The following is a 13,549-nucleotide window of genomic DNA, read 5'->3' as shown; positions in this document are numbered from 1 at the left end:
ATGAAATCATAGAACTGTAGAGTTGGAAGGGATCTCATGGATCATCTAGTCCAATGTACAAATGAGTGCAACTGTCACATAATGGCTTGTTGGTGCAACTGATCACAGCTGAGGGGCTAAGGCAGAGCCTTCAGATTAACTAAAATTGTGAAAAGGCTTTTTTCAATTTGTATACATGCTTGTCTGGACTCACCCACCCTGACATATGACAGGTTACAAGCATGCCAAACGTTTCCTGTGTATTCAGTTTTACATTGTGTGGTGATTTTGGTACCTAGGCTTCCATGAACAGGGACGTGGGTGGCGCTGTGGGTTAAACCACAGAGCCTAGGGCTTGCCGATCAGAAGGTCGGCGGTTCGAATCCCCGCGACGGGGTGAGCTCCCGTTGCTTGGTCCCTGCTCCTGCCAACCTAGCAGTTCAAAAGCACATCAAAGTGCAAGTAGATAAATAGGTACCGCTCCGGCGGAAAGATAAACGGTGTTTCTGTGCGCTGCTCTGGTTCGCCAGAAGCGGCTTAGTCCTGCTGGCCACATGACCCGGAAGCTGTACGCCGGCTCCCTCAGCCAATAAAGCAAGATGAGCGCTGCAACCCCAGAGTCGGTCACGACTGGACCTAATGGTCAGGGGTCCCTTTACCTTTACCTTATAAGCATGCCAAACATTTCCTGCGTATTCAGTTTTACATTGTGTGGTGATCTTGGTACCTAGGCTTCCTAAAACAAACTGTGCTTGAACCACGTCATGCTCAGAAAGAGTTGCACTTCACCACACATTTAATGCACATTCAACGCACATTTAAAGCATGTGGCTTCCCCCCAAACATCTTGTGAACTGTAGTTTGTTAAGGGTGCTGGGGAGGGGGAGGGGAAACTACAGTTCCCACGAATATTTGTGGGAAGTCACAAGCTTTGAATGGAGCCTTAAAAGTGTGGTGTGGATCTGCCCAATGATCACTTGGAGCCCTCATTTATTTATTTATTGCATTTTCCATCCCATTATTTTCCAAGAACATCATTTTTCTTCAGCTACCCCGTTTTATCCTCACAACAACTCTGTTATGGGCTAAGAGACAGTGACTGGCTGAAGGTTACCCACTGAGCTTCAGGGCTGAGTGAGAATTTGAAGTTGGGTTCTCCTCTGCTGTAGTCCAGCACTTTAACCACTATGCCACACTTCCTTCCTTCCTCAGAATATGAGAGAGAAAAAAACTAGTGGAGAACAGATAGCTGGGGGGTGTTTGCCTTAGAAATCGCTCCCAGCCAACATATATCAGACCCCAGCTTATTAAATGTATCGCTGCAAGACTTTAGTCCCTCATTGTAGCTGTTTGAAAAGATAAAAACGAAGTTTTAAAAGGCGAAGAGAAAGCTCCCGGCCAGCGTTCTCACACACGCTGACCCTTCTTCCCTCCCTTCCAAAGAGGGCTGAGGAGCTGGCGGTTGCTATGGGGAGAGACGAGGAAGATGAGGTCAGAGTGCACCTTGCGCAAGCGTGTACCAAAAAAGCAGCAACTCCCACCTTTCCTCCTGCAGTTTGGCCGGGAGAGGAACCTTTTCGTTGCCACACGTGCAACTACCTGTGGCTCAGAGTGGGAGCTCACCAGTCGCGGACTTCCCCGCTGGAAGCCTGGCATTCCCTTCCTCACCACAGAATCTCACCCGCTTCCACTCCTTGGCTAGTTACGCTGTGATGTTCTCTTGCTCAACTCTGCAAAAAAAAAAAACCCCACAACCCCAGGCTTCCCAAGGATGTTAAGGAGAGCATGTGACTCGCAGCGGTTCTCAACCTGTGGGTCCCCAGACGTTGTTGGACTACAACTCCCATCATCCCTGAGCTCTGGCCTCGCTAGCTAGGGATGATGGGAGTTGTAGTCCAACAACATCTGGGGACCCACAGGTTGAGAGCCGCTGCTAGGAAAGAGGGGCATCTCCCTCAAACTGATGGCAGGTGAGGGAGAGCAGGCCTGAAGGAAAACCTTGCGTCAGGGCTGGGTAACTGAGGGCCACATTTCTTGCTAGGCAGCCTTCCAAGGGCCACATGCCAGTAGTGAGTGGGGCCAGAGGCAATCGGTGGGCAAAGCACTAGGTGCGAATTACAGTGGTACCTCGGTTTACCAACTTAATCCATTCCGGAAGTCCGTTCTTAAACCGAGGTGCACTTTTCCCTAATGAGGCCTCCTGCCGCCAGTGCCCTTACACTGTTCGGATTCTGTTCTTAGACTGAGGTAAAGTTCTCAAACCGGGACACTATTTCCGGTTTTGCGGAGTTTCTAAACCAAATTGCTCTTAAACTGGACTGTTCTTAAACTGAGGTACCACTCTATATCTTTTTTCAGTAGACTACTACAGTGGTACCTCGGGTTACAGATGCTTCAGGTTACAGACTCCACTAACCCAGAAATAGTACCTCAGGTTAAGAACTTTGCTTCAGGATGAGAACAGAAATCGTGCGGCGGCAGTGGGAGGCCCCATTAGCCAAAGTGGTACTTCAGGTTAAGAACAGTTTCAGGTTAAGAACGGACCTCTGGAACAAATCAAGTACTTAACCTGAGGTACCACTGTACTACTTTCTGTCTCTCTTCTCTTCCTCCATCCCTCCTCCATCCAGAGAAGCAAAAGGCACTATCAGAGTTCAAGGGCACATTCCAGCCAAGCAAAAATATGCAGAATGCAAAATAGGGCCAGTGAAGAACATGGGTGTAGCCAGGATTTTTGTTCTTTTTAGGGGGCACCAAAGTTGTTGAGCTTTTATTAGTTTTGTTATTTGTTAGCATCCATTGGGGGCAGGCAGTAGTGAAAGTATTATTATTACTATTGCTATAATTGATTGATTGATTGATTGATTGATTGATTTAATTTGTATACCATCCTATACCCACAGATCTCAGGGCGGTTCACAAGATAAAATCACAAGATTAAAACACAAAATGCATAATAGGAACAAGAACCACCCAATTATCCCCCCCCCCTTCCCAACACATTTTAAAAGTACAGGCAGATTTTGCAGGCTGTGGGCCAGCAGCAACCAGGCCCAGGCAGGGGGGAGGGGGCATATGGGCCACTTGGCCCAGGCCTCCGATTCCAAAGGGGGCCTCGGTCAGCATATTCAAGGCGAAGTTGTTTGATTTTTCCTGCATAATTCAAGAATTCGCAGAAAAGAAAGCTAGGAAAGCATTTTTAAATGTAAATACTTAAAATAATCTTTTTCCCTATGTATTTTTAAAAAGCCCTATTGTATATCTATATTTTCCATTTTATATGCAGATACGGTTCAAGCCATTAAATAAAATTACTGTATTTTTCGCTCTATAAGACGCACCTAGTTTTTGGAGGAGGAAAACAAGGAAAAATAATATTCTGAATCCCAGAAGCCAGAACAGCAAGAGGGATCGCTGCGCAGTGAAAGCAGCAATCCCTCTTGCTGTTCTGGCTTCTGGGATAGCTGCGCAGCCTGCATTCGCTCCATAAGACGCACATACATTTCCCCTTACTTTTTAGGAGGGAAAAAGTGAGTCTTATAGAGCAAAAAATACGGTATTGGTCAGCATAACTTTTGTGAAAATTATTTATATACAGTGGTACCTCGGGTTAAGTACTTAACGTTCCAGAAGTCTGTTCTTAACCTGAAACTGTTCTTAACCTGAAGCACCACTTTAGCTAATGAGGCCTCCCGCTGCTGCCGTGCTGTTGGAGCACGATTTGTGTTCTTATCCTGAAGCAAAGCTCTTAACCTGAAGCACTATTTCTGGCTTAGTGGAGTGTGTAACCTGAAGCGTATGTAACCCAAGGTACCACTGTACTTACTTATTTATAAGTCCAGTTACAGATAGGTAGCCGTGTTGGTCTGCCATAGTCAAAACAAAATAAAAAAATTCCTTCCAGTAGCACCTTAAAGACCAACTAAGTTAGTTCTTGGTATGAGCTTTTGTGTGCATGGTATCTGAAGAAGTGTGCATGCACACGAAAGCTTATACCAAGAACTAACTTAGTTGGTCTTTAAGGTGCTACTGGAAGGAATTTTTTATTTTGTTTTTATTTATAAGTCTTCAGTTATCCCCAGGGTAAAAAAATTATCTACCTGGCCTGGGCCTCTGCCTGGCTCTGCAAGGCCCTGGCAGCAACCCAAGGAAGGTGGAACAGTAGCTCAGGGGAGACCGATATTGAGCACAACTTTGCACCCAGCTCTTTGGCCCTGGGCTGTTGGTTTCCATAGAATGCTGCTATGGGTTCTTTCAAGTCAGAGGCTTCTCTCGTGATTCTTAGTGTGGGCTGGGCACTAATTCAGGGCAAACCAGTGTGGACTCTTGGAGATGACAGACGCATGCCCACAATGCAGTGTCCAAATGCAGGGTGAGAATCAGGATATGGGCCAATGGTTAATAATAATAATAATAATAATTTATTATTTATACCCCACCCATCTGGCTGAATTTCCCCAGCCACTCTGGGCAGCTCCCAATCAAGTGTTAAAAACAGTACAGCGTTAAATATTAAAAACTTCCCTGAACAGTTACAGATAGGTAACCGTGTTGGTCTGCCATAGTCAAAACAAAACAAATTCCTTCCAGTAGCACCTTAAAGACCAACTAAGTCAGTTCTTGGTATGAGCTTTCGTGTGCATGGTATCTGAAGAAGTGTGCATGCACACGAAAGCTTATACCAAGAACTAACTTAGTTGGTCTTTAAGGTGCTACTGGAAGGAATTTGTTTTGTTTTCCCTGAACAGGGCTGCCTTCAGATGTCTTTTAAATATAGGATAGCTGCTTATTTCCTTCACATCTGAAGGGAGGGTGTTCCACAGGGCGGGTGCCGCTACCGAGAAGGCCCTGTGCCTGGTTTCCTGTAACCTCACTTCTCGCAATGAGGGAACCGCCAGAAGGCCCTCGTCGTTGGATCTCAGTGTCCGGGCTGAACGATGGGGGTGGAGACACTCCTTCAGGTATACAGGACCAAGACGCAAAAAATCAATTTATCATCATATTTGAATTCTAGTCCCTACAAAATATGTGGGGGGAGGACCCCAGGTCCCACAAGGACTAAGTGAGGGCTGGCTGGGGAAAATGGGAGGAACGGTGGAAATCAGATCCTGAATTCAAACCCCAGCATGATGATGGACTTCCTGGGATAGCCTTGAAGAAACTGTTCTCTCTTGGTCCCTTTCCTATTTACTACGGTGTTAATTTCATAGTGCCACATATATTTTTAAGACACTGAAGGACCTGCAGGCTGAATTTAAAGCCTCTTTTCCTGCTCATTGTTCTCTGCATTTGTAGGCTGCTGCTTCTAATGTTGTTTTTTCCCCCTTTCCATGTTTATCTGTTAAATTTATAGCTGTCTGGGGCACTTGCAAATCCGTGAAAAGCAGAAAAACAAAATAACATTTAAACTATGCAAACAAAGCAGATAAAACTGGCACACAAGGAGGGTGTGCCTGGAATCTAGCTCTCAAGGTTACGGAGATGCGATGTTCCCCTGATTAAACTGTTTATCTGAACTCCCCCTTTCCCTGTCCCCCATCCCTGTCTTCTGCCCATCCAGGTTGCTGGATCAGTGAAAAAGATGCCTGCGATTCTGCAGCCTGTGAGTCTCGATCTTCTGAGGATGCCAAAACGGTTACTTTGTCCTGTAGGTGCAGATCTGATTTGTGTAATGCTAACATCAACCATGTTGGGCCTGGAAAGAGGAAGGGTAAGGAGGTCTATGGGGTCAGTGGTCAGTGGGGAGTTACAGGATAGAACAGGCACCCCCAAACTTGCCCCTCCAGCTGTTTTGGGCTACAACTCCCATAATCCCTAGCTAACAGGACCAGTGGTCAGGGATGATGGGAATTGTAGTCCCAAAACAACTGGAGGGCGGAGTTTGGGGATGCCTGGGATAGAAAGTCGAGAGGAGGAGGAGAAGGAGGCAGGGCATGGATCGCAACTGATGGGCAAATGTTTTTTTTTTTTTAAATAATTTTTATTCAATTTTCAGTTTTAAAGACAAAACAAACTTACATAAAAAAAAGTCAAAACAAAAGTAAAACAAACACAAAACAAAACAAAACACAACCAAATTTTCATCTCCTTCTTTCAATGACTTCCCCGCACTCCCCTGCCCACCTTCCATTTTCACTACATAGCTCAGCAAATTATTTATTAGGTCTCTTAAAAATTATTCAATTCTTTCCTTCCAATTTATCTTTTCCCCCTTTTTAACTTATCATAATTTTACATGTTCCCTTTCCCATATTGGATCTATTCTCCAAGGTCGGCGTAATTTCTCTCCCACAAATTCATCCTTTTTTTTTTTTCTTTTTTTTTTTTAATATTAAATCTAAAATCATAATATTTCAGTTCCAAATCCCAGGTTTTTACCACCCCAAATTCCCCTCCCCCCTGCCCCCGCTTTGCCCCTACCCAAATAGATAAACAACAGTTTTAGCCTGGATTTCTGACATCCGAGGCCTTCAGGCCCCAGTTAGCCTCTCTCCGCCGATTTTGTTTATAGTCCTCTTTGTTGGTCTTCCCTTCTCCATGAAGTTCTGTCAGCAGCTCCTCATATTTTCTTTCTTCCAAATCAAACAAAGACAGTTTTTGACCAAAGACAACAAATCTCCCAAAGTCCAGCCCCAGAAAGAAGTCCCCATTGAACTTGTTCATTCTTTGTTGATTCAATATTCTGATTATTCCAGGGGCTTCTCTCTTCCTCTGGCCCTGCAGATCTGCAATCCCATAGTCATCCTCCTTGTTTCTTTGATTCCCAAAAGTTACAGGTTTCTGTTTGCATTCTTGTTGAACTCTTTCTTTTTCTCCTTCCCCCCATAGGGTTATCTCTCCTTCTGCAGCTGCAAATTTTTTTTCCACTTGTTTAGTTCCATTGACAGAGTCGTTAAGTTTAAGACTGAAGGTCATCAACTGTTCAGTCATAATTGTGTTCTGTTTTTGCAAGGTTCCCACCAGACAAAACATTTTTTGTATCTCTGCCAGTAATTTTCCTTCAGCAGCCATTGCAATGTCATCCGTTCCCTCCAGAGGGATCTCCATCATGAATCTCACCCAACAGTCAGTTACTTTGTTGTTAAGAATTATTTTGTTTCCAATCAGTTCAATCAATTCAGTTTCAATGTAGCATTTAATCCAGAAAAGCAGTTATAACACAGTTCCACATTTCGGCTAGTCGTTTGACAGCTCTTTTTGACAGCTGTCAAACTCCTTATTCTGTTTCTCGGGCTCCCACACTGGGCGCTACCCGGGTCTGGGGGGGTCAACTTAAAAAGCAAAACCCCCGGAATTCCTCTTTCTTCCACTCCTGCTCAAATTACTTCTTAATTCAGTTTGTGAAAGTTCTCCGTTTAAGCACCAAAGTCTTTCCGACCTGGTGCTATCTCTTTGCTTTAAATCTTTTGGTGGGGAGGGGGAGTGCGGACTTCCTTTTTAACACGTCCCCCCGATCATACTCGAATTCGTAAATAAGAAACTTTTAGTGCCGAAATTTCCTTTTACTCACGGGTTACATTTTCAGTCCAAATTTTAAGAAGAAAGACAGCGCTCTCCGGTCATGGCTCGCGGCTTCGCTCCGCCAAGGCAGCGATCGACTCTCAGCACCACGCCACTCTCCGGTCCACTCCGTAGCCTTTAAAAAGGCTCTTCGCGGGTCAGGGAGGGCGCTTAAGGTGCCCACCGAGTCACCATGTCCGCAGGCTTCCGCGCCTGCGGTTTCTAAGGGTCCCCGTGTCGCCGGCACGGCAAGACCCGTCCTTAGCGGAGCCGACTCCCTCCGGAGCTCAGAGGGAGTCCGCCATTACCCGTTCGCGCTATCCCGGAAGTCCCCTGATGGGCAAATGTTAGGACCATTAAAGTGAGAGAAATCCGGGCACAAAAGAAGCTTTTTTGGGGGGAAGTTGCTGAGCTTTTTTGGGGGGGGAGGGAAATTCAGATATTTTCCCAGTCCCGCCCCCCTGCAAATACTACTTCCATCATTTAAATTCCGGACATATGGCAACCCTAGAATAGATACTTAACAGCACAATCCTAACCACATGCATTAAAGCACATTGTGTACCCTATACAAAAATCCAGGCAACATACTTTCTTAAGGATGCTTGACATTGTAGCTACAGTTCCCAGAAGTCTTTTGGAGAAGTTAGGATTGCAACCATAGGGGTGTAATTCTAATACTGTGGTGAAGTAACGGACCCCTGGCCATTAGGTCCAGTCGTGGCCGACTCTGGGGTTGCGGCACTCATCTCGCTTTATTGGCCAAGGGAGCCAGAGTACAGCTTCCGGGTCATGTGGCCAGCAAGACTAAGCCGCTTCTGGCGAACCAGAGCAGCACACAGAAACGCCGTTTACCTTCCCGCTGGAGCGGTACCTATTTATCTACTTGCACTTTGACGTGCTTTCGAACTGCTAGGTTGGCAGGAGCAGGGACCGAGCAACGGGAGCTCACCCCGTCGCGGGGATTCGAACCGCCGACCTTCTGATCAGCAAGTCCTAGGCTCTGTGGTTTAACCCACAGCTCCATCCGCGTCCCTAATACAGTGGTACCTCGGGTTAAAAACTTAATTCGTTCCGGCGGTCCGTACTTAACCTGAAACTGTTCTTAACCTGAAGCATCACTTTAGCTAATGGGGCCTCCCACTGCTGCTGTGCCAATTTCTGTTCTCATCCTGAAGCAAAGTTCTTAACCCGAGGTACTATTTCTGGGTTAGTGGGAGTCCATAACCTGAAGCGTATGTAACCCGAGGGACCACTGTATTCCCTTCCCATGTCTTTTCTTCCTCCCTCACAGTTCTCTTTTCTTTTCGCTGCTGTTTCCTGCCCAGGCTTTCTCCAAGTTGTGTCTCCTCTCCCACATCCCACCCACAGGTGCACTCCTGCATATCAGGGGTGGGGGTGACCCACTCACTCAGCAAAGACCTTGAGAGTCTCGCAGGGAGGGAACACACCACATTTCTGAGTCAGACTGATAAGTACAGTTTGGAGAAGCAGGAGCTGCTTGCTCCGATGGGAACCATCAGATTGCAGGACTAGGGCTCCCTTCCAAAACATCTCCTCCAAGAAATGTCCTGAACCCATATGGGGGTTCACATGGAACTTGGGAGGGCAGAACTGGCTCTAATTCTCTGGTTTTCTAGCGCTGGAAGCACAGGGGTGTCTATGGGTAAGCACAACAAAAGCACACATTCTAAGCCTGAGTCCTAGAACCTAGAACCATGGTTGGGTCGGCCCAGCCATGAGGCAAGGTGAAGTGTATCCAGGATACAAAGCAGGTGGATGGTTATCCTCACAACAACCTTGTGAGGTGGGTTCAGCCAGGAGTAGGCAGATTTCAGGCTTGACGTACCTACATTTTGTTTTTGTTTTACTAAAACTCTTAAACCCACTAACCAGTCACAGAAGCAAAACGATGGAACAGGGGGAGCTCTGCATGCTTAGAATTCAGGGTGTCTCACAACACATGCTCAGCCCAGGAATTTATTTTTGCAACCAGACATGACCTCCCAGCCCTTTCACACACAAACCACTCCTGCTTCCCCCTCTCCACTTCCCATTTTTTCTGCTTTTCAGCCAACTAATCCCGGGGGGGGGGGGACAATCTTTTCGTTGTTGCTATTGTTAAACAATTGGGAGTGCAGAAACAGTTACGACTACGAACGGTGCTTTTTTTCCTGGGGGTACGCAGGGGTATGCATACCCCTAAACATTTTGTGAATCTTTGTACTTTTGTCCATTTACTGTATTTATGTCCCCCAATTTGAACTATAAAGTGGTGGTTTTCTTGAGTCAAAATGAGAGTACTCCTAAACATTTTTTTCATAGAAAAAAAGCACTGACCACGAATCACCCTGAAATCTGTGAGCAGGAGATCGACAATTTGCTCACTCCTGGCTTAGGCTGAGATTTGACCCCAAACCATCCTCTGAGTGTCATGGCTGAGGGACAAACTGAACCTGGCTCTCTCGTCTTGGCAGTATAGCTCTGCTGAAAGCAATCTGTTTTGCAAACATCCCCAGAGACAAAAGAATGAGAAAAGGAAACAGCCATGTTCCCTCAGAGAAACTAGACTACACAGGGCACTCTTTTCCCCTCACAAGTGCTACACAAGGCCTTGGTGAGATAAAGAAAGGAAACAAGCTAAGCATTGCTTTGCGAAACTGAAGATAGCTTTGCAGCGAGTGCAACCCAGGCTGCATTTTATTTTATACAGTGTACATCATGGGTAGGCAAACTAAGGCCCAGGGGCCGGATCCGGCCCAATCGCCTTCTAAATCCGGCCCGCAGGCAGTCTGGGAATCAGTGTGTTTTTACATGAGTAGAATGTGTCCTTTTATTTAAAATGCATCTCTGGGTTATTTGTGGGGCATAGGAATTCGTTAATTTTTTTCTCTCCAAAATACAGTGGTACCTCAGGTTAAGTACTTAATTCATTCCGGAGGTCCATACTTAACCTGAAACTGTTCTTAACCTGAAGCACCACTTTAGCTAATGGGGCCTCCTGCTGCCGCCGTGCCGCCGGAGCACGATTTCTGTTCTCATCCTGAAGCAAAGTTCTCAACCTGAAGCACTCTTTCTGGCGCAACTCCCGCCAGCCCCAGAGAGAATGTGTAAGGGCCTTGCACTGTTGCTTCTTTGGCACAAGTTTGCACAAAGTGTTGCAGCGACTGCCTTTCCCGGTTCTCCCCGCTGCCCCCCGCCAGAGCACTGCAGTTACCACAGCAAGGCCTTCAAACGTGGGAAGGCAACGGGGAGGATGCAGGAATGTTGGCTGTCGAGATGAGAAGGGGGCTGCCTATGGAGTGGGAGATGTCCTCCCCCCCCCGCCCAATTTTAATTTTAATTAAAACATCAGAGGAAAGTGCCGTGGAGATGGAGGGAAGCTGATGCCAGGGTTGGGCAGAGAGGTCTTGGAGAAGGACACGCCAGAGGCCCGCGAGCACCTGGAGGGAGGGAGGAGTGGCTGGTGGAATCCAAGCCCAAGGCTTGGAGCCAAGAGGCTTGGGAGTGCACACCCTGGGAAAGGGGTTTGCAAGAGATTGTTCTCCTTCCTCCTCCTCCGAAACGTGGAACGCGCTGAACCGATTCTCCCACCGCAGTGGAGATGTTTGTGATCACCTTCCCCTCTTATCTCTGCAGCTGCGTCACTGCCCAGCGGGAACATCTGGATCATTACCTCCTGCATTCTTCTGCTCTTCCTGGGCTGTCTGGCGTTTCTAGGTATTGTGACTTTGGGGGTGGGGGTGGGGGCAAGGCATTTGCAAAAAGGGTTGCTACACGGCATCATTCAGCTAGAAGCGAGGGAAGAAGGTAGCACATCTACAGGCTGCTCAGAGAATGGCGACAGGAGACTCTCTGCTGGCCTTGCATAGAAAACCCAAACACACAGAACGGGCGCCAGGAGTCAGCATTGCTGGGCACCAGCCGATGCCCAAAACTCAGCAGGGGCTCCGATGATGACCCCCCAAACCCATTGGCCTTGCACTTCCTCCTGCCAGCTCTCTCCAAGCATGTAAACAGTGACTTCGGCTTTGCTCCTGCGTAGCAATGCAAATTGGGCTAGTGATATGAACTGGATAAAAGCCCATATAGAGTCCTTACATACCGTATTTTTTGCTCTATAATACTCTCTTTTTCCCTCCTAAAAAGTAAGGGGAAATGTGTGTGCGTCTTATGGGGCGAATGCAGGCTGCACAGCTATCACAGAAGCCAGAACAGCAAGAGGGATTGCTGCTTTCACTGCACAGCAATCCCTCTTGCTGTTCTGGCTTCTGCGATTCAGAATTTTTTTTTTCTTGTTTTCCTCCTCCAAAAACTAGGTGCGTCTTGTGGTCTGGTGCGTCCTATAGAGCGAAAAATAAGGCAGGTTCCCTATTGGTAGGAGAGAATAACAGAGGCCAACCAGAGAATATTGAGAAGCAAAGCAGCTAGAAAGCTTGATCTTTATTGATCTGTTGCAACAGGGTGCTCCCCTCACTCACAGGAGAGAGGCGGAACCCAGAAAAATGGCGTGCAAGGCCTTATAAAGACTTTTGAAATTGCCACCCTCTACATCAAGACCACCCCCAGAAACATCACACATACATCACAAAAGGGGTGTAACCTAAGACCACCCCTCAGATATATCATACCTACATCACAGAAAAGGCGGTCTTAAAACAGAAATTTGAATGTTGTTTATCTCCTGTCTGGCAGGTTACTTGATTGGATTGCCTGGGGAACCTGGCCAGTCTTTTGTAAGGATAAATACTTAGTTCCTGGGCCAGGTCACAGGCTCACACCCTATTCATATCTTAAATGTGCCCTTAAGACAGGATTTGTGAGGAAAGAGACAATGGGAGGTTTCCCACTTCGACCTTGCAGAGAAAACATTTGCTCACTTTAGGAATCAGAATGGTTCCAGGTTGGTCTTCCTGTGCTGATCTATGTACGTGCTTGGTTGGTACGCTTATGAACATTACCATATATCTAAGACCTCAAAATTCCTATCACACAACACATGGCTTAACTATGGAACTCCCACCCACAGGAGAGGCAGTGATGACTCCCAACTTGAATGGATTTAAAAGAGAATTAGGCAAATGCATGGAAGAGAAGTCTATGGGAGGCAGCAATGCTTCTGAATACAGTGGTACCTTGGTTCTCAATCTGTTCCGGAAGTCCATTCCAAAACCAAAGCGTTCCCAAACCAAGGCGCACTTTCCCATAGAAAATAATACAAAACGGATTAATCCATTCCAGGCTTTTAAAAACAACCCCTAAAACAGCAATTTAACATGCATTTTACTATCTAGCAAGACCACTGAGCCATCAAATAAAAGCAATAATCAAAGTACTGTACTATAAAATAAATAAGACAGTATTGTAGATGATAAAAATTAAAAACAAACTTTTTTATTACCTGCACTGATGATAATCATTGTTTGGATGGGGGAGGGGGGCTTTTTATCCATTTCTGCAGTCACACAATCAATCAATCAGTAGCTGAACTGGGTTCCATAAAGTCACAAAAACAAATTAACCGAAAAAGCCTCAAAAACGCAATCTGTTGTTGCATTCTAGGATCCTACTTGCCTATTGTTCTAGGATCTAAGCTTAGTACATAACAAACCATGTGAGGTAGGTTATGCTGAGAGGCAGTGACTGGCCTAAAGCCACCAAGTGAGCTTCATGGTCAAGTGAAGATTTGAACCTTGGCTTCTCCCAGGTCCTAGTCTGACACTACATAAAGGTAAAGGAACCCCTGACCATTAGGTCCAGTCGTGGCCGACTCTGGGGTTGCGGCGCTCATCTCGCTTTATTGGCCGAGGGAGCCAGCATACAGCTTCCGGGTCATGTGGCCAGCATGACTGAGCCGCTTCTGGCGAACCAGAGCAGTGCACAGAAAAGCTGTTTACCTTCCCGCTAGAGCGGTACCTATTTATTTGCTTGCACTTTGATGTGCTTTCAAACTGCTAGGTTGGCAGGTGCAGGGACTGAGCAACGGGAGCTCACCCTGTTGCGGGGAATCGAACCACCGACCTTCTGATTGGCAAGTCCGAGGCTCTGTGGTTTAACCCACAGCGCCACC

General features: G+C 46.6%; 1 protein-coding gene across 2 annotated transcripts in view; it reads left to right on the top strand.

Moving 5' to 3' along the window:
* AMHR2 (anti-Mullerian hormone receptor type 2) overlaps window positions 1-13,549 on the top strand; it is a 29,419-nt gene that overhangs the window by 1,658 nt on the left and 14,212 nt on the right. Inside the window, exons 2-3 of one of the 2 annotated variants that reach the window (XM_081848943.1) lie at window positions 5,540-5,689; window positions 11,119-11,199. In XM_081848943.1, coding sequence (XP_081705069.1) covers window positions 5,540-5,689; window positions 11,119-11,199 — 231 coding nt within the window. The remainder of the gene's footprint in view (window positions 1-5,539; window positions 5,690-11,118; window positions 11,200-13,549) is intronic. The other variant, XM_081848944.1, reaches the window with a different exon arrangement.

This window comes from Podarcis erhardii (assembly GCF_964252035.2).
Source record: "Podarcis erhardii genome assembly, chromosome: 2".
NCBI classification, from domain to species: Eukaryota; Metazoa; Chordata; class Lepidosauria; order Squamata; family Lacertidae; genus Podarcis; species Podarcis erhardii.
This window is presented reverse-complemented; position numbering and strand designations above follow the sequence as displayed.